At 38.5% G+C, this 18619-nt stretch overlaps 1 protein-coding gene across 1 annotated transcript; it reads right to left on the reverse strand.

Annotated features, from left to right (window-relative positions):
- Positions 1-1278: 1278 nt before the first annotated feature.
- Positions 1279-16122, reverse strand: LOC129752532 (putative gustatory receptor 59f). Its single transcript, XM_055748306.1, has 4 exons — positions 15148-16122; positions 1839-1895; positions 1580-1669; positions 1279-1362 (listed from the first exon to the last, which is right to left on the reverse strand). The coding sequence occupies exons 1-4, from the start codon at positions 16120-16122 to the stop codon at positions 1279-1281; spliced, it is 1206 nt and encodes a 401-aa protein (XP_055604281.1).
- Between the last annotated feature and the right edge of the window lie 2497 nt (positions 16123-18619).

Genomic DNA, 18619 nt, shown 5'->3' on the forward strand with positions numbered 1-18619 from the left:
GAGAATCCATTTTCAATTTCGAATGTTGCAATCAAATGCCTTTATCATTCAAATTTGATGATAAGAAAAAATCAAACAAAACAATAAGGTCAATTACGTCCATATTTTTGAACATTCTTTTCTTTGATCAGCAGCAATTATCCTTAAAAGGATTCATACAGCTTTCAAAATTATTTTATGGGGGGCGCACATGCAATCATCTAATCACAGAAGAAAAAAACTTTGGAACCTGTATCAAAGTAGCGTTTACTTTTCCTAGCACATTTATGCCCTAACTGCCACCGGTGCGTTAGCTCTTTCGATTCGATTCTCGGAGGCAAAACTTTGTTGCGATCTGTTTCATTTCCGGGCAATGACAAAAACAGAAAAAAGTTACCCTTCGTGGCAAAGTTCAACCGGTAGTGCCGCGTTAAAAACTATAACCTTCAAAAGGCCCAAGAAAAGTCTACTAGTTGCGGAATGGGGAAAACGGAACCCAGTTCTGGTCCCATCAGTTCGGACCAAGTTAAACGCAAGTTATGATGTGATGCCGTCGTCGTCGTTCCGTCATAAGTTAGTTAGAGCCATCGGAGTGGAAGGGTTGCAGTTTGTGGTCGATAGCCGGAAGCATCTACTGGAAAGGTAGGGCTGGAGTCATATGAAAAGTTTGTTGGAAAACAACATTTTCTGGGCTGAGTTTTTCTCGTTCAAGAGAAATACACCTTTTCTTACAAAAACAAATGTCTGTTGAGAAACTGATTAAAATTCTGTTTCTAAACTATGTGATGAATTAATACTCTTGATCTTTCGGTTGTTAAAACTAAATTCCTCGTTTGATGTCTTTCAAATTGACAGACTTATCTGGGCCGTCATAATTGCTTTGGCCATGTACGCCTCCCTGCAGATTGGTCTGGTGCAGATGAATCGCTATCAAGCCAATCCGACGGTGGTGAAGCTGGATAAGAACTTTCGCCAGTGGGTCGGAACGATGCCGGCGATCACTTTCTGCAGCCAGCAACGGTACGATCCGGAAAAGATCCGTGAGTACATTATCAGGTAAGTTAAACACAATTTTACTGCCGGTATACCACAGACAAGATATATCTTTGCTTAAAAGAGACTCATGTGAGTCATCGATTGGATAAGAAAAATGTCATCATGAAAATTGATTTCAAAAAAGCTTATACATTATTATTTTATACAAGTTTTCAAAATGTCAATACAAAGGTACACATATTATTAAATTAGTCTTTTACCTTTTTTCTTATCCACAATACTTTACCGTTCCTTCATTGCAAACTATGTAGGGGTTTCGAACATTTTGTAGCTCGATTTGTCGTACTGGATCATCAATACCACATAAGTTGTAAGAACTCCAACCATCTGAAACATGTTTGGAAAAAAAAATTAGGTACTTATAGAAATTCAAAACAACATTGAGCAGGCTGTTTGAAACTAATTGAGAAGAAAAATCAAAAATACAAAAAAAAAAAACTTTGAAAATCCGAGTAATGAAAGTGAATTTGCATGTCAATATGTCAAATAAATATTTAAAAACTAAAGCAAACATAATCGAATTCTAAATTCGAAAATAGCTTACCGCTGCTAGAACAGATAGATCGAGTTCAACGATACCGCAGGCTTCTAATTTGTCTTCCTGCATAAGAATCAGCTCCGAGAAACTTCGAACCTGGAAAAATAAAATTAATAAAAATTGGATCTTTATGCAAGTGGAATCTCAAAAGATTTATTAATATGAAGACAACATTTGAGACATACATTTTCAAATGGTTATGAAAAAGATGAAAAACCAAAAAACAATGAACAAGCCAATTTATTTAGAAATCGTTCATATTTACCTCATCCATTATTTCAACTTTGTTGAATTGGCAAAGATTCAATCCTGTTTTAATCATCTAAAAAGAAAAAAAAAGTATCATCAAATATGTAAATATTTGCAATGAATCAGGCTGTCCCTGGTAGCAATTTTTGTTTCACTATATTAAATACAATTGTTGAGCTACGAATAAAACTCCCTGAAAGCCAAAGCGCATGTTTGTATTATTTCGAATATAGTCATTTTAACATCTTTATTTCATTCGCGACTTATATCAATGATGCAGTTGGCGGACAGTTATTAAAAAATTTATTCGGTTCAACTGTTTTCGATGCTTACTCTTCAGCTCAAACTCACGGAAATCGGCTCAAGAAGCAGCCCTAAAGCTTAATTTAGGTTTCATCATAATTGCAAAATATCCAGTAAAATAACAACTATTTTCAAGTCTAGGAATAATTACTAAACCATATTTTGGCTTCAATGGGGCAGTTATATTGAAGCAGAGTTGGTAAACTCTGTTTCACATAGAATCTGGTCACATTTTTTCATTTACTGCAGCGCCCCTAGTTGTCACATCGCGAATCTATTGACAGTGTTTTGATCCGGATGGTTTGTTTACTTAGTGGTGAAAATTTCATCAAGATTGAAGCAGTCAGTCAAAAGTTATCGACGATGGAACGCGAAAGGCTAGAGAAAATTCTGCACACTCACGTAGAGAAACCGACGTGGTCAGGGGTAAAGATCGCAAAATTCCTGAAATATCCAAAATCGACTGTAAATTCGGTACTGCAACGTTACCGGGAGACCCTTACGGTGGATCAAGCTAAACAAACCAGGCGTAAAAGTGGAACATATGACCGGAAGCTTCGAGCAAAGATAATTCGATCAGTTCACAATAATCCTGGAATCTCCTTGCGTGATTTGGCGAAAAAGTTCAAGACGAACCACAGTACAGCTCGACGAATTTGTTTGCTAGAAGGCTGGCGGTCGTGTCATGCAAGCAAACACCCCAACAGGACACTGAAACAAAACCTGGTTGCCAAAACCAGGGCAAGGAAGTTGTACAAGAAAGTGTTGACCAAGTACAACGGATGCATTTTGATGGACGCCGCAACGTCAAAATGGATTTTGGACAAATACCCGGTAACAAATTTTACCTTGCGAATCGTAAAGGTAATGTTGCGGGTAGATTCAAGTTTGTTTTCGCAGATAAATTTGCTCGTAAGTTGATGATTTGGCAAGGGATCTGTAGTTGTGGGAAGAAGACTAAGATTTTCATCACTGGGGACACAATGAATGAAATGTTTACAAAGAAGAATGTCTCCAGAAGAGGGTTTTGCCACAAAGGTCCGGTGAAGTTCTGGCCGGGCTTGGCAAGCTGCCACTACAGCCGGGATGTCGTTAAGTGGTTTAAGGAGAACAAGATCGATTTTGTTGAAAAAAGTATCAATCCACCAAACTGTCCGGATTCTCGTCCGATCGAGAAATATTGGGCAATACAGTAAAAACCCGATTTTGTCACACACCGATTTTGTCTACCCCCGATTTTGTGTCATTTTTTACCCGATTTTGTCATCATATTTTACTCAACGCAAAAATACTAAATATCGCCTTTTTCCATTTTCGTTGTCCATCTTAGGGTTGAAATCATTTTGAAGGGATAAAACTGATGGATTATTATATCGATATTGAAAGTGAAGATGATTGATCAGGGACGTATCAAGATTTTTACACAAAAAAGTCAAGTTTTAAACAAGTTTTTTGTTATTACAATTTTAACTAAATCAAAGTTGTTGGATACAATTATAACTAAATATAATGGTATAACAGAATAATTCAAGTGATCTTAAAGCAGAGAGATCTGAAGCATCAGCCCATTCAACTATGTTGTCCAATATACGTACAGCTTCAACATCATTTAGGTTTCTCGAAGTTTCACATGAATCATTTGGGGTAGATGCCGCTGATTCTGAGTCTGGTGCTACATTCGAAAATGTTAATGGCTCCAATGATTCGAGGGGCTCGTTTGATGCTGACTGATCATCCAGCGTCATGTTCAGAATTTCTTCATCCGTTGCTTTACTTGCATATCTTTCCTCAGGGTCCTGTGGCAAAATAGTTTCATCGCGGTTGTGTTCATCAATCAAATGGATCAAGGGAACACCATCTTCGTGAACGAGCTTGTTATTTAAAACAAATCCAATTTTCTTACAGGACTGCTGGATTACTGTACGCTGTATTTCACCCCAAGCATCGTGCATCCAGAAACATACATCCCTCAACGTTATGCTCTTCAAGCTTTGACCTATATCGATTTCGCGATCCATGACATGCAGCAAAAGTTTTTGACGATACTTTTGTTTACAGTTCTGAATTACATTCTAATCCATGGGTTGAATCATTGCAGTCACATTTGGAGGCATAAAAAAAACAGTTATCAAACCATCATCGCTTTTTAGCTCATCATTCATATGATGTGCTGAGCAATTATCCAGTAACAACACAGCGTTAGGAGGAATAGACATTTCGGTTGAAAATTTGCGTACTGCTGGTACGAAGTCCTGAAGGAACCAGTTTTGGAAAATCACTCGAGTCATCCAGGCATTTTTAGAGACGAAATATTTGACGGGAACCTTAAAATTTTTGAAAGCTCTAGGATTTTTTATTTTCCGATGATAACCATCTGTAACTTGTGGTCTCCGGTTGCATTACAACATGGCATAAAAGTTATCCGCTGTTTGTCAACTTTACGCCCTGCAGCATTTTTCTCGCTAGGACCAACAAGTGTTTCTGACGGAAACATTTTAAAAAACAATCCAGATTCATCTGCGTTGTAAATCATTTGAGTTGTTAGCTCACGACTCTGTAATTCGTCATGAAATTGTTTGAGAAAACCAGATATACTTCCTGAATCACTTGATAATATTTCCCCGCAAAGCTTAAGCTTCCGAATGCCGTACCTCACTTTGAAATTTTGAGCCCAGTGATGGGAAAATTTAAAAGATACAGGAACACCGCATCTTCCAGCGAATGATTTTGCTTTCAAAATAATCATGGTCGTGGATACGGTTTTGTTAACACGCCTTTGGTTGAGAAACCACAGAAACAAACAATCTTCCAAATTCTTGTTCATACCTGTTGAAGCATACTTGGCCTGGCTTCGACCAGACCGAACTGAACGCCAAGAGATAATTTTTAAACTGCAGATTTTGAAACTCATGTCATTCGTCTGCGAGACCAAAACAAGTAAATTTATTCACTGGGAAGTGTTCCTTGGGTTATAAACTATTGGTTCGGTTTGATAAGTTTTACAGATTTTGTCCAAAGATGAAAATATTAGTACTTTAAATTCAAGTTTCTCAGAAAACTGCTGATGGCGTTCAGTTCGATCTGGTCGAATCCCGACCACTTGTAGTTTGAATTTCCACGACAATTGCGATATGCAGCGGCTCGAGTGATGGACTACGCATTTTGTTGAATTTTACGGACTGTTGTGCGATGTATGTTAAATCATTCGTCATTTTTTTTGCCTTCAAGTATCCGAAGAACTTTCAACTTATCCTTCAGGCTCAGTGAGTTCCGCTTCTTTTTCTCAAAGTTTGCTATCTTTGGTGTCATTTCCTAAAATGTAAATGTTATTCTAAACATAAAAATGGAATGGAATGTCTCTATAAATAACAAATTTGAAGTCAAATCAATTACACTTTACTCCGTTCTCAAAGCTGAAACAAATATAGAAATTAATGAAATACACACGCGTTTGAAGCTAAGACTTCTTTATAAATGAGCTAACTTGCGTTCGCAAAGCATTTGCCGCGCTCCAGTTTTTGCATGGACCAGTAAATTGCTATCAAAATCTTTTTTGTTGAGATCAGTATGATTTGTCATTTCGTCATTTCGACAACCGCTCGCACAAAGCGGAGAACAAAAACTCAATCCATTTGCAATCGAGACTCATCGCATGCAGTTTCCATCTGTACCATTTTATTATTCTAATCTTCGGTTGAAATAAGCAGAAGTGATGTTGCCTCAGTGGTCGGTTTTGATTTTGATTCAAACGGAAGCTTTGAATCTAATCTTCAGTAATTTTTAACCAAAAGAAATAATTAGATCATTAGTAGTTGGACCATTTAAGAATAAATATTTATTTTTTCTGATAACTCCGATCGAAACAAGCTGTTTAGAAAAGTAAAAACAATATTGAATGATGTTTTGATGTGAAAAGGACCTATCACTAGTAATATGTATTAAATGTCCTAAATTAAATTAATAATAATAATAACTAGTAATATGTCAAAAAAGGGTATATCTACTACAAAACCTCTACATTGTTTTATTGGGATAATACACGTTTTTTAAAGTAATTTATTAGATTAGAACGGATCAAAATCATTTTTGCAAAATCTCCCGATTTTATCACTCTCCCCGATTTATCACTCTAAAATTCATCATGGGGGTGATAAAATCGGGTTTTCTCTGTAGTTAAGGGCAAACTGAAGAAATGTGGCAGGACCATGAAAAAACCCGCTCAAATGGAAAAGTGGTGGAACAAGATGGCGAATGAGGTTACCAGCAGTACTGTGCAAAAAATGACGGGTGGTATCACAAAAAAAAGTTCGAAAATTCAGCCGAAAAGCTGATGAATGATTTTTATGTATTTTTTTTTTTTTCCTTAAAGTGAAATAAAAACCCTACAAAATGACATTTTTACTTTTGTTGTGCGTTACTTATTTGCGGAGAAATGATCTATTTTATTCGACCAGATTCTATGTGAAACAAATTCTTTCGTACTAACACGTTTTTGTAAGTTTGTAAAATCCCTTTTGAACCGGAATAAAAAAATCAATGCTTGACTGAGACTTAACGAGTATACATCGTGTTTCATCACGATTGCTTTCTGCCTTCTCCGAAAACCCCCATAGTCACAAATTACTGGTATGGTGCGAAATACATGGAATGGAAGTCAATAGCATCAATAGTGTAAGTGCATAAGCTTCTTTGGGAGTAGAGCCTCAATCGTTTACGACTACGCTTTAAATGGAAGCTCACTCGAAAGAGTAACCTCATTGAAAATTTTATTCTGCTCGTTCGAACGCAGCGTTTTAGATTATCCGGCCCTAGTGTGGGCACCCGAAGCGACAGGATTGAAAGGATCCAGAAAAAAAACTATGCGTTACGCATTACACGGTTTGCCCTGGAAAGATCCCATACGGTTACCTCCTTACTCTGAGAGGTAACGCCTTTTAGTCAAAGACGAAACTATCTGCAACAAATGTTCATCTATCTCTTTTTTTTTCACTACCGTTTTCAAGTGAAATTTTTTCCTAAAAATCGAAAATTGGTTGTTTTTATAACGTATAAAGTGCAGTTTTGTCACATATCGTGGATATTCCTGCTGGTTCGGTTAACAATTGCCGTCTCTTACAAGCCAAAAACTGGTGCGAGGTAGTCACCGGCTCGCCAACTGCAGCAGATTGGCTGCCGTTGTCATCAACACCACCAAGGCCATCGTTATCAAAAGGGTATTCTTTGTTCGCTCTGAACATACGGGTTTGCGTACCGAGGAGGGCGTTCCGAGGATTCTGGTTCTGATTGCCGTAATCGGGATACAAGGAGGACCCAGCATTTTGCCAGACGTCGCCATCTTCAATCAACGAAGGACGACTACGTGGTGGAGACGGTGCCGGACACTAAACTGCTTGCAAGTAATCTTTATTTTATTTATTTTTTATGAGGGAAGGCGGGGGGTTAAACCCACCAACTGTGGATGATGAGAATGTCATCAAAGAGAATGAAGAGCATCTGGAGGATTCGCCTGATGCTGGTCCTTCAGGTATTAATCTTTCTCGGATGGATGATAATTCTGCATCATCCACAGTTGAGAGAAGAGCAACCCGTCTCCGAACCTACACAGATGGTTCAACTTTTACTGGGCCTTGGGTGGTTTTTATCCGGCCCAAAAAAAACGGTAAACAGCTTAACGTGGTACAGATCACCAAAGATCTGGCGAGGTGGACTTCCGTGGCCAGTATAACAAAGGTGCGACCAAATAAATTGCGCGTTGTAGTGGCCAACCGAAAAGCTGCTAATGAAATTGCTACCAGCAATTTCATAAATTTAGAATACCATGTTTACATTCCGTCTCGAGACGTAGAGATCGAGGGTGTAATCACGGAAATGAGTCTGAAAGCTGATTACGTGAAATCCAACGGCGTTGGTAAGTTTAAGAGCCTTGATTCGGCTTCGGTCGAAATCTTGGAATGCCGCCAACTCAGTACTGCCACCGTGTCGTGAATGGAAACAAAGTGTACTCACCTTCAGACTCATTTCGTGTTACCTTTGCGGGTACCGCCCTCCCTAATTACGTCTTGATTGACGGAATTTTAAGGCTGCCTGTGCGGCTCTTTGTGCCTCGACCGTTGCAATGTAAAAATTGCATAAAATTGGGACACACTGGGTCACACTGCTGCAACAAGACGCGTTGTTCCAACTGTGGGGAGACTCATGGGGAAGGAGCGTGCTCAGCAATTGAACAGAAATGTGTCTATTGCGGGGGCTCACCCCATGATATCTCCTTGTGTGAGGCATTTAAGAGTCGCTGGGACAGTCAAAATTGTCTGATATCTTAAATGGATTTTTTCTTCTTTCAATGTATCGGAATCGATCAGGGGCATTGTGACTTCAATGCTACCTGTGGTGAAGACATTTTTGAAGCAATTGATGCAAACTTGGCCCCTTCTTTCAGCGTTTATCTCTCTCGATGGCTAATTTACGCCGAGAGGTCGGAGATATCACTGTTCTACAGTGGAATTGCCGTAGTCTTATTTCTAAACTGGATCCGTTCAAATTTCTTCTTCATGAAACTAGTTGCGATATTTTTGCCCTTTCTGAAACATGGCTTTCTTCTCAATCAAACATCTCATTCCACAATTTCAACATTATTCGTTTGGATCGCAACGATTCTTATGGAAGGGTGCTTATGGGGATCAATAAGCACCACTCTTTTTATAGAATCCACCTCCCTTTGTCGGGAGCAATTGAAGCTGTTGCTTGTCATACAACTATAAGAGGTAAGGACTTGTGCATTGTGAGTTTGTACTGGCCTCAGAGAGTTACAGTGAATCGAAATCACCTAGAAGACCTGTGCTCAGTGTTACCTGAGCCCAGGTTGATCTTGGGTGACTTTGATTCACATGGGACTGTCTGGGGGGAGCAAATTGACGATAGTCGTTCTACTTTTATCTATGACATTTGTGACAGTTTCAATTTAACAATTTTGAACACGGGTGAAAAATCACGAGTACCTAAACCTCCTGCAAGACAAAGTGCAATTGACCTCTCACTCTGCTCAAGTTCACTATCATTGGATTGCCAATGGAAGGTAATCCCTGATCCCAATGGTAGTGACCACTTGCCTATCAAAATTACAATCACCAATGGGGTCAATACTTCAAATTCAACAAATATGGCATATGACCTCACAAGACACATCGACTGGAAAAAGTACTCGGACGCAGTCGTTTCAGCCATTCGTTCTGTGGATGTTTTACCTCCTTTAGAGGAATACAGCTTTCTTGCTCGAATGATTTATGAAAGTGCTGTAAAATCTCAAACGAAAGCCATCCCAGATTCATCTGTTCGTCGAAGGCCTCCCAATCCATGGTGGGACAGTCAGTGTTCCAAACTTTACAAAGACAAATCGAACGCTCTTAAAGTTTGTCGGAAACACCGAACCCTGGATAACTTCAACACGTATTTTTCTCTTGAGAAACAATTCAAAAACCTGATCAAGGGGAAAAAACGCGCGCATTGGTGTAATTTTGTGGGAGGTTTATCGCGGGAAACATCCTTAAGCACTTTGTGGAATGTGGCACGTAGCATGCGTAATCGTTCTTCCACGAACGAAAGTGAAGAACATTCGCATAGATGGATTTTTAACTTCGCGCGGAAAATTTGTCCAGATTCCACACCTGTATGTATGTATGTATGGTTCCCCCATCGGTAGCGAGGTCCTGCCTATGTCTGTGTGGCTTGGCCTTCGAATTTCTTCTAGGGCTTCCACGGTCCGATGGTTCGTCGAAGGAAGGCATCCAACCCTCAGAAACCTACAATGGCCGGCTACCCGTGCCGCTTGCAATAATCTCTTTGGGTTATCCCCAGATGCATTCCTTCTAGAAATATAAAATTATATACGATATCTGTTGGGAAGGATAATTACTCGAAATATTGAATAAACATAAAGTCAAATAAAATTAGAAATTTTGATAAAAGGATACGGATCTGAAAAGAAAGTTTATGTTAAGGTATGTGTTTAGGGCGATCTGTTAATTGAGCAATATGTACGATAACTCATTTATTAATGTATGCAGAAGTGTAATTATAAATACAGCGTAATTTTAAATTTCATGTGTAGTATCATGTTATGTAATACAATAAAAAAGCGCAATTGAAAAAAAAATTAAATAAAAAAATGTAAACTTAAATGCTGCAGTAGGTCTAAGTTTCTTTCGTTTCTGGCTGGTTCCTAATTTGTATGAAAATATGATAATTTTTGACAAAATAGAAGCAATAGCAATTATCTAACAAAAGAAAAATTAAATATTCACATTGATTTTTCGAAACTTGATTTTGTATGTGAAACCATTCTCAGTTAAGCTTCTGTAATATAATTAACAATGGAATAAGTAAGATTATTTACAAGAATTAGTTTAAAGAAATTTACTATTAGTTGAGTTTTATATAAGAATTAAGTTTGAATGTTAAACAAATTTGCGCTTTAAATTATGTATTGAAAAAACAAAAATTTTAACATTTATGCATTTTCAATAAATATCCAAAAAACGCATATACCTAGCCAAATTTTACACTAAAAAAGGTTAAATTAAATTTATCCCTAACAAATATATAACACTATGGCAATATTATTTAGATAATTTAAAATTATGAAAATCATTTAGAGATCATGAGTTTGATACTTAGCCCGAAAATAGTCCGATTTCCAAACATCCAGCAATGTTATATGATTCTGGGATCAAAACACAATCCGCATACATCCATCTCGTAGTGACTCGCGTTCCCGGCAATCGAAGTAGGCAAGCACATAATAAACGCCAAAGCAACGCGAAAAGCCTAATAGATGTACAAACTGCACGAATTTTTCGTGCAGCCAACACCTGACATTTTTCTTGCACGCACACATGAAAGACGCGTAAAATATTTTTTCCTCTTTTTTCCGATTTCTAGAATTTCTCCCAACTCCGGGTTGGCTTTCGGATTATTTTCACTCGCGAACTTAGCTGCTTAACAGATTTTTGAACAAATTGTTCCACAAAATGTTGGGAATCATTTTCCAGGCAAAACCTGGTTATCGTTTCCGAATTTTCTTTCCTAATTTCGTTTCAATAGCACTGCACTATAGTTTCACTCGATATAGCTAACACAAACGATGAAGAGAGCATAATAAAGTGAACCGCGCCCGACGACTGCACGACTGAAACTGAATTTGTCCAGATTCCACACCTGTGCAAAAAATCATCCGAAGTGTGCCTCCGAATAGATGCGATCTGGATTCCGGCTTTTCGATGGTAGAATTCTCAATTGCTCTCCTTTCTTGTAACAATTCATCTCCAGGAGTTGATAAAATAAAATTTAACTTGTTGAAAAACCTTCCTGATGCCGCAAAATTTCGCTTGTTAAATTTATTCAATCAATTCTTGGAGTTTAACATTGTTCCCGAAGATTGGAGACAAGTGAGAGTTATTGCTATCCAAAAGCCTGGAAAACCTGCGTCTGATTTCAATTCGTACCGTCCAATAGCGATGTTGTCTTGCATTCGGAAATTGATGGAGAAAATGATTTTGTTCCGATTGGATAAATGGGTTGAAACAAATGGTCTCCTTTCAGATACTCAATTTGGGTTTCGCAGGGGCAAAGGGACGAACGATTGTCTTGCTTTGCTGTCTTCAGAGATACAAATGGCGTATGCAAAACGTGAGCAAATGGCATCAGTGTTTCTTGACATAAAAGGAGCTTTTGATGCAGTCTCAATAGAGGTTTTGTCAGACAAGTTGCACTCCTCTTTTGAACAACATCTTATACAGCTTGCTTTGTGAGAGACATTTGAACTTTGCTCACGGAGATCTTAAAATTAGAAGGATCTCTTATATGGGTCTCCCGCAAGGTTCATGTTTGAGTCCACTATTGTATAACTTCTACGTAAGCGACATCGACAGTTGTCTCTCTGAAGGCTGCACTCTAAGACAACTTGCAGATGATGGTGTAGTATCTGTTACAGGAGCTACAGAGTCTCATCTGCTCGGGCCTTTACAAGATACTTTAGTCAACCTGGTCTTTGGGGCTTGGGATTGAGTTTTCTCCACAGAAAACGGAGATAGTTGGTTTCTCTAGAAAGTGTAGACCTGCTCAGCCTCAGCTTCAGCTCCTAGGCAGAACGATCACTCAATCGAGGTGTTTTAAGTATCTTGGGGTTTGGTTTGGTTCCAAGTGCACTTGGAAAGCTCACATTGAGTATCTGAAAGGAAAATGCCAGCAAAGAGTTAATTTTCTCCGCTCAATTACCGGCACCTGGTGGGGAGCTCACCCTGAAGATTTAATTAAGCTATATCGAACAACTATTCTTTCAGTGATGGAGTATGGCAGCTTCTGTTTCCAATCGGCTGCCAAAACTCATCTCATTAAACTCGAGCGTATTCAATACCGTTGTCTCCGTATCGCTTTGGGTTGTATGCCTTCAACTCATAACATGAGCCTTGAAGTTTTGGTAGGCATACTACCACTGAAAGATCGATTCAATTTATTATCACTCCGGTTCTTCATCAGGTGTGAGGTCATGAACCCATTGGTAATTGATAATTTTGAAAGGCTACTTGAGCAAAATATTCAAACTAGATTTATGTCTATTTACCATATCTTCATGTCAATGCAGGTTAACCCTTCTTCGTACTGCCCAACTCGTGTTTGTAGCCCAGACTACGACAATTCTTCTGTCCAGTTTGATTTGTCTATGCAGCAGGAAATTCGTGGAATCCCGGTCTCGCATCGTCCTCTTCTGATTCCAAGAATTTTCGAAGCTAAATATAGACACGTCGATGCTGATAAAATGTACTTTACCGATGGATCACTTATAGACGAAACAACAGGTTTTGGGGTGTTCAACGAAATATTTAGCACCTCTCACAGTCTCCAGTCACCATGCTCTGTATATGTAGCGGAGTTAGCAGCTATTTACTGCGCTTTGGACAGTGTCGCTTCCCGGACAGTTGGACACTACTATATTGTAACGGATAGCCTGAGCTCTGTTGAAGCAATCCATTCGATAAAACCGGGAAAGCACTCGCCATACTTCCTCGAGAAGCTACGGAATAATTTGAGTGCTTTATCAAAACGTCACTTTACCATCACCTTTGTTTGGGTTCCCTCTCATTGCTCGATACAGGGTAATGAAAAGGCAGACTCTCTGGAAAAGGTGGGGGCGATGGAAGGCGACACGTATCTACATGAAATCGTCTTCAACGAATTTTACATTTTGGTTCGAAGAAACTCTCTTGTCAACTGGCAGCGCAAATGGGACGAGGATGATTTGGGTCGGTGGCTCCACTCGATTATCCCAAGGGTAAGCCTTAAACCCTGGTTTAATAGATTGGACCTGAGTCGGGATTTTATTCGTATATTTTCCCGTCTCATGTCCAATCATTATTCCTTAGACGCGGTACTCTATTGTTTTGACATTGCTGGCAGCAATTTGTGTGGTTGCGGCAAAGGTTACCATGACATTGAGCATATTGTTTGGTCGTGCGAGGTCCACCTTGTCGCCAGATCGAATTTAATAGACTTCCTTCGGGCCCGAGGAAAACCACCTAACGTTCCAGTGAGAGATGTACTAGGTGTGCTAGATTTGGACTACATGTTTGAAATCTACTCTTTTCTGAAAGCTATCGATCTTCGTCTATAATTCTATTTTATTTTCATTTTTCCCTTTCTATCTTCTTTTTTCTTCTAAAAAAAAGTGCTAAGCCAAGAAAAAGATTGTAAAAACAAAAAAGCGAGTTTGGCTCCTTGAAACTTATTTAATAAACTTATATAACGATATTTTGACAAACGCTCGAGTGTTTAAACCTTTACACCCCAGCTCGACAACTGCGCAATCACTTGATTATTTGGTTGCCAAGAAGCAGAACAATATTAGAACAAAATCCCTCTTACACCGATGTTGTCAAGCTTTCGTCTCGCACTTATAAGACTTTCATGTTTCTTAATCTGTGTCTAAAAGTGCAATCCTTGATGTGAACTAGTTTTAAAAGTATTGAAATCTTATTTATAAGCTAATTTAAATATTAAGTCTGTATGACAGCAGTCAAAGACTCCAGCATAAAAGAGGGTGAAATTGGAAAAGCATACAAGTGCTGAATTATCATTGGCCGTTTTTCGATTTTTCACTGTCGTTTTTCTCATTTCAATAAAAACGCAAATGAAACCGTCTTGCTATAAGCGTCAGTAAGAACTATACTGACGCTTATAGCAAGGCGGTTTCATTTGCGTTTTTATTGATAATCAAAAAAATAAAACAACGCTCCAGTCTCAGAATATAAACTTTTGTGATCGATTAATTAATTATCTGAATCTCAAATCAGCAAATTTTTTATTTTAATGTTCTGATAAGAGGTGAAATCAGCACCTCCAGGTGGGGCAAAACAGGCGTCCTCTGCTGCTTAGTCTAACATTTTATGACACATTGCACGCACCTGTTTACCTCGAAGTATTTTTTTTTATTCGTTTGAATTTTTATACACTATTTGAAAGGTGAATCCTTCAGCTTTGTTTAGAATTTAAAAAATCAAATTCGAACAATGAGAAACGATGTGTGGAAGAAGAAGTGAATGGATGTCAAATGAAACCTGGAGGATGGTCGATGATCTGAGAAAGGCGAAAGCCGAAATTGAGCAGGTATGTACCGGGTCAGCCAACGCAGCCGCCCGCTTACGATTTGCGGAGCTGGAAAAGGCAGTTGAATGAGCTTGTAGACGAGACGAGAGAGCCTGGACAAACTTCCTTGCCGAAGAAAAAGAAAGAACCGCCGCCATTGGAGATATCCGTTTACTATATGACATTTCTCGCCACCTTAGTGGTGCAAGGACTATTGCAAGAATGCCGCTAAAAGACCGAGCAGGTCAGCTATTGAAAGATCGAAAAGATCAGCTCAAATGTTAAAGATAAAGTTTTATAATTTTGCTTTAAACTTATGTTCAAAAATAACTACTGGTTCAAATAGTCAAATTGAAGTAAGAAGGCTTAATTTTTGAACTGATACTTACCTCTAACTTTACCAAATGATTCGGATACAGAACTTGAAAGATTTGGTCTACCAGAAGAGCAATAACCACCAGGACGTAGAACAGGTAGACGAAATCATTCTGATCAAATGTGAGCTTCCGGCAAAATTGATAGATTTCTAGCACCTCAACACTCGTTGAAATTGTCACGTTAAGAATCACGTTAATCAGCAGCCATCCGAATGTTTTGTTGATCCCGTATAGGAGGTGCCAGGCTTGAAGATTTTTGTTTCTTAGGATACGAACTGCATTAACGAGATCGGTTGCGTTGAGGGAGCTCTGCTTTTGAGCTAGGGATTCCATGGCCCTCCTGGCACATTTACAGCTTTCGTAGACGATACCCATGGCAAAGTTGTACTGACTGAGCGTCAGAAGGATGATGATATTCGAAGTGTGATACCCGATTAGATATATAAAGGAAGAAAGCACATCGAAGTTTGTGGCGAATTCACAAATGACACATGCAGCTGCGAGTAAAACGGTGAGAACCATCAATTTCCAATGTCTTTGGAATGGTTTTTCGAAAATGTTGCTACCGTCAAAAAAATCCAATCCATAAACAAGATCAATCAATTTGGCAGCAAGTTCATTGTACTTTTCCCAATGCATACGGCAACCGATGAAAATGGTTGTTGTTATAATTATACTGTAAACTGTCACGATACGAACCAAAATTTGAACGAAGGAAGACCCCACGGCATTTTGGCCAGCAAATATTTGTATCTGCGTATAAATGCTGTACACATTGCCACCATAGAAGACCAACGTCCACACATTCTGAAGAACACACAGGAATTTAACCCATGTTAGATTCTGATTGGCAATAATCTCCGGATCTGCAAAACCCTTCCAGGGAAGTGGAGCAGCGCCAAACAGTTGACTGGCCAGCACCACAGGACGAAAGATATTATCCAACTTGCTCCGGCAGGACGATTTTCCCTGCTGCAAGACATACATCCTGATCGGCTTATCGGCTTAAGGTAACTCCGGATCCGTACGGTCTTTCGTCGAACATCTACTAATGTAAAAAAAATATTCTGAACCAAACCCGTCGCCATTTAGGAACAATAATCGTTTTAAACTCGTCGTGCCAGAAAAAGGTGAATAAATAATCAGCATTTATTTATTTAAAGCGGAACACCCGTGCCAGTACAGTCAAGATGAGGTGTCTGGGAATAACGGGTTGAGCGCATCAATTTTTAATCATGTGGTGATGTTCTTCGAGGCCGAACTCGTATGGCAGAGATTTTAAATATTTGCTACCGCTTCTAATGATAGAAACGGTTTACGTTCTCTTCCTCCCGTGAGATTTGCGTTCAGAAATCTAATCGATGGTTTAGATCAGTGTTCTGGAAAATTGAGGCAAACCGTTAAAATATAAGGTTACGTGCGGATAAATTGAAGATTCATTTGAACAGTCATTAAATAAATGCACTTAGTGATATAAAATATAAGACAACTGCAATGCAAGTAATTTAGACACGTGTCGTCCTCGATCAATCTGAACATCGGGTGGTCCCCTTCGGCCGATTTTTGTTAAAAACGGTCTTTCTTAAAGTCTAAACTAAACTAAACAACTTTTTTATCATAAGTCGGATCGAAATGCAGTCTTGGGATGAAATATTTGTCACAGTTTAGGCTTTAAGAAAAACCGTTTTTAAATGAAATCGGTCGAAGGGGACCAAAGTTATTCATGAAAAACTGTATTTTCATGTTCCTCCCGAACAAAATGTCTCAAAATCCCATACAAACGTTAGGCTCATTGAGCGAACCCTTCCCATGATCCGATCTGGTCCAAGTTTGGCATGAGACCTTGTACTAGGCCTAGGATCAATTTAAGCCTGCAGCGCGTAACATTTCACAAGCTTGAAATTTCCCATACAAATTTGAGGAAGTCATATATACACCCACAAATCAAACTCTACTCCAATAATGAGCTTCCTCGGAGGTGGAATTATCGGTATGAGATCCTATGCCGGACCGGCATTAACAGACTTTCTCATATTTAACCGGCATTGTCCTCTGAGCGCAACCGCATTGCATGTCTAAAAGAAACCAAATATAACATATCCCGTATCCTATCACAAGCCATAGGAGGATGGAAACAATCAGCCAGCAAGGATATTGCGGTTACTGGGATAATTTCTAACCGCGCAACGTTAGCCTTCCGTGCGGTCGGCTAGCCGGAGCAGTAAACACAGTTGAAAAATTCACTATCACTCACTAATTTTATTGAAAAGTTTAGAAGTAAATTCTTGAATATCAAATCCTTTTTTTTGCAAGAGAGAAAAAAACACGAAGTCATCGTATTAGTATTTATTGAGATTGAATTCATTACGAGCGCGCCGAGGAAAACAGCATACGCACACAGATTTTTGTATTTACCAGTTTCACTTCATTCAAGGTTATTCTCTCGAAATTAAAAAGGTTAGAATTCTAGCAAATAAAAAAAATCACCTGCAATCCATATGTCTCCCACAGGGTCTCCCGTTATTTGACCTTTAAATTTTTTTTTTCGAAAATAGCTTTGAAACAGAATTGATGTTGATTTGTTGAATCAACATGCTTAGTTTTTTTTCGATGTTCTCTGCGTTTCTGTTCCTATTGTTTACACTTATAAATGATAATACTTTCGCTTTAGCCATTCCAAATTTTCCAGTTTGACAAGTGTTTTTCTGTTTTGCGATTGGAATGACACTGACAGAAAATCGAAATTTCCGATCCGAACATTTTGTCTCTTTTATTTACTATAGTCTCTTTAGTAGTAATGTTAACTTACTTCGGGATCGAGTAAAGCTTGCGAGCTCTGCAAGTCAACATCTGGTTCTTCAATGGATTCTTCCAAGAAATTGATTTTGGAAAATTCTTCAACGCTATTCGTTAAGTTATCCTGCTCCATAATAAAAATTAAGGGTATCGCTATCAGCTATTCCGTGAGTCGAACTGGTAAGTTTGATTTTGTTTTGAAAACATCAAATTGCTTTTTTTCTTTTTCTTTCTTTTTAAGAACTGCACAGCTCCACAAGATGTACCAGTAGTTAATACTATATGCTAAACGTTTTGTCGATTGATTTGTTTAAAAAATCAATTAAACTAATCAAGTAATTGAAACTGAATCATATTCGACATTTTATAATATTTGGGCAGAACAAATGGTTTTAAGATGATTTGAGACCCCTCTGAATGAAAAAGAAAATTAAAAAAAAAATCTACCACTTATCGCATTCAATTGCTAACGTGTCGTCGAACTCTAAACTTATTTAAACAACTTCAGGTTTTCATCTTTTTCGTGATTTTGTCCGTTGGTTAACTATTCCCATCGCAATTTTTTTTTATAATCAATTGATAATCAGTAATTGAATAATGTAATTTTTTTTTCACAGTGGTACCCTCCGGGAGCCCAAATCAGCTATCGCGGAAATAGAAAAAAAAGTGGACCTACAATATGTATATC

This window comes from Uranotaenia lowii, chromosome 3, assembly GCF_029784155.1.
Source record: "Uranotaenia lowii strain MFRU-FL chromosome 3, ASM2978415v1, whole genome shotgun sequence".
NCBI classification, from domain to species: Eukaryota; Metazoa; Arthropoda; class Insecta; order Diptera; family Culicidae; genus Uranotaenia; species Uranotaenia lowii.

Bases quoted from the DNA above. Each gene is read 5' to 3' on its own strand.
- LOC129752532 (XM_055748306.1), bottom strand. From the start codon at position 16,122: ATGTATGTCTTGCAGCAGGGAAAATCGTCCTGCCGGAGCAAGTTGGAT. The intron at 1,896-15,147 runs GTAAGTATCAGT...TTTTCTTTTTAG, and splicing joins ATCATTTGGTAAAGTTAGAG to ATGATTAAAACAGGATTGAA. The intron at 1,670-1,838 runs GTAAATATGAAC...TTATTTTTCCAG, and splicing joins AAGTTGAAATAATGGATGAG to GTTCGAAGTTTCTCGGAGCT.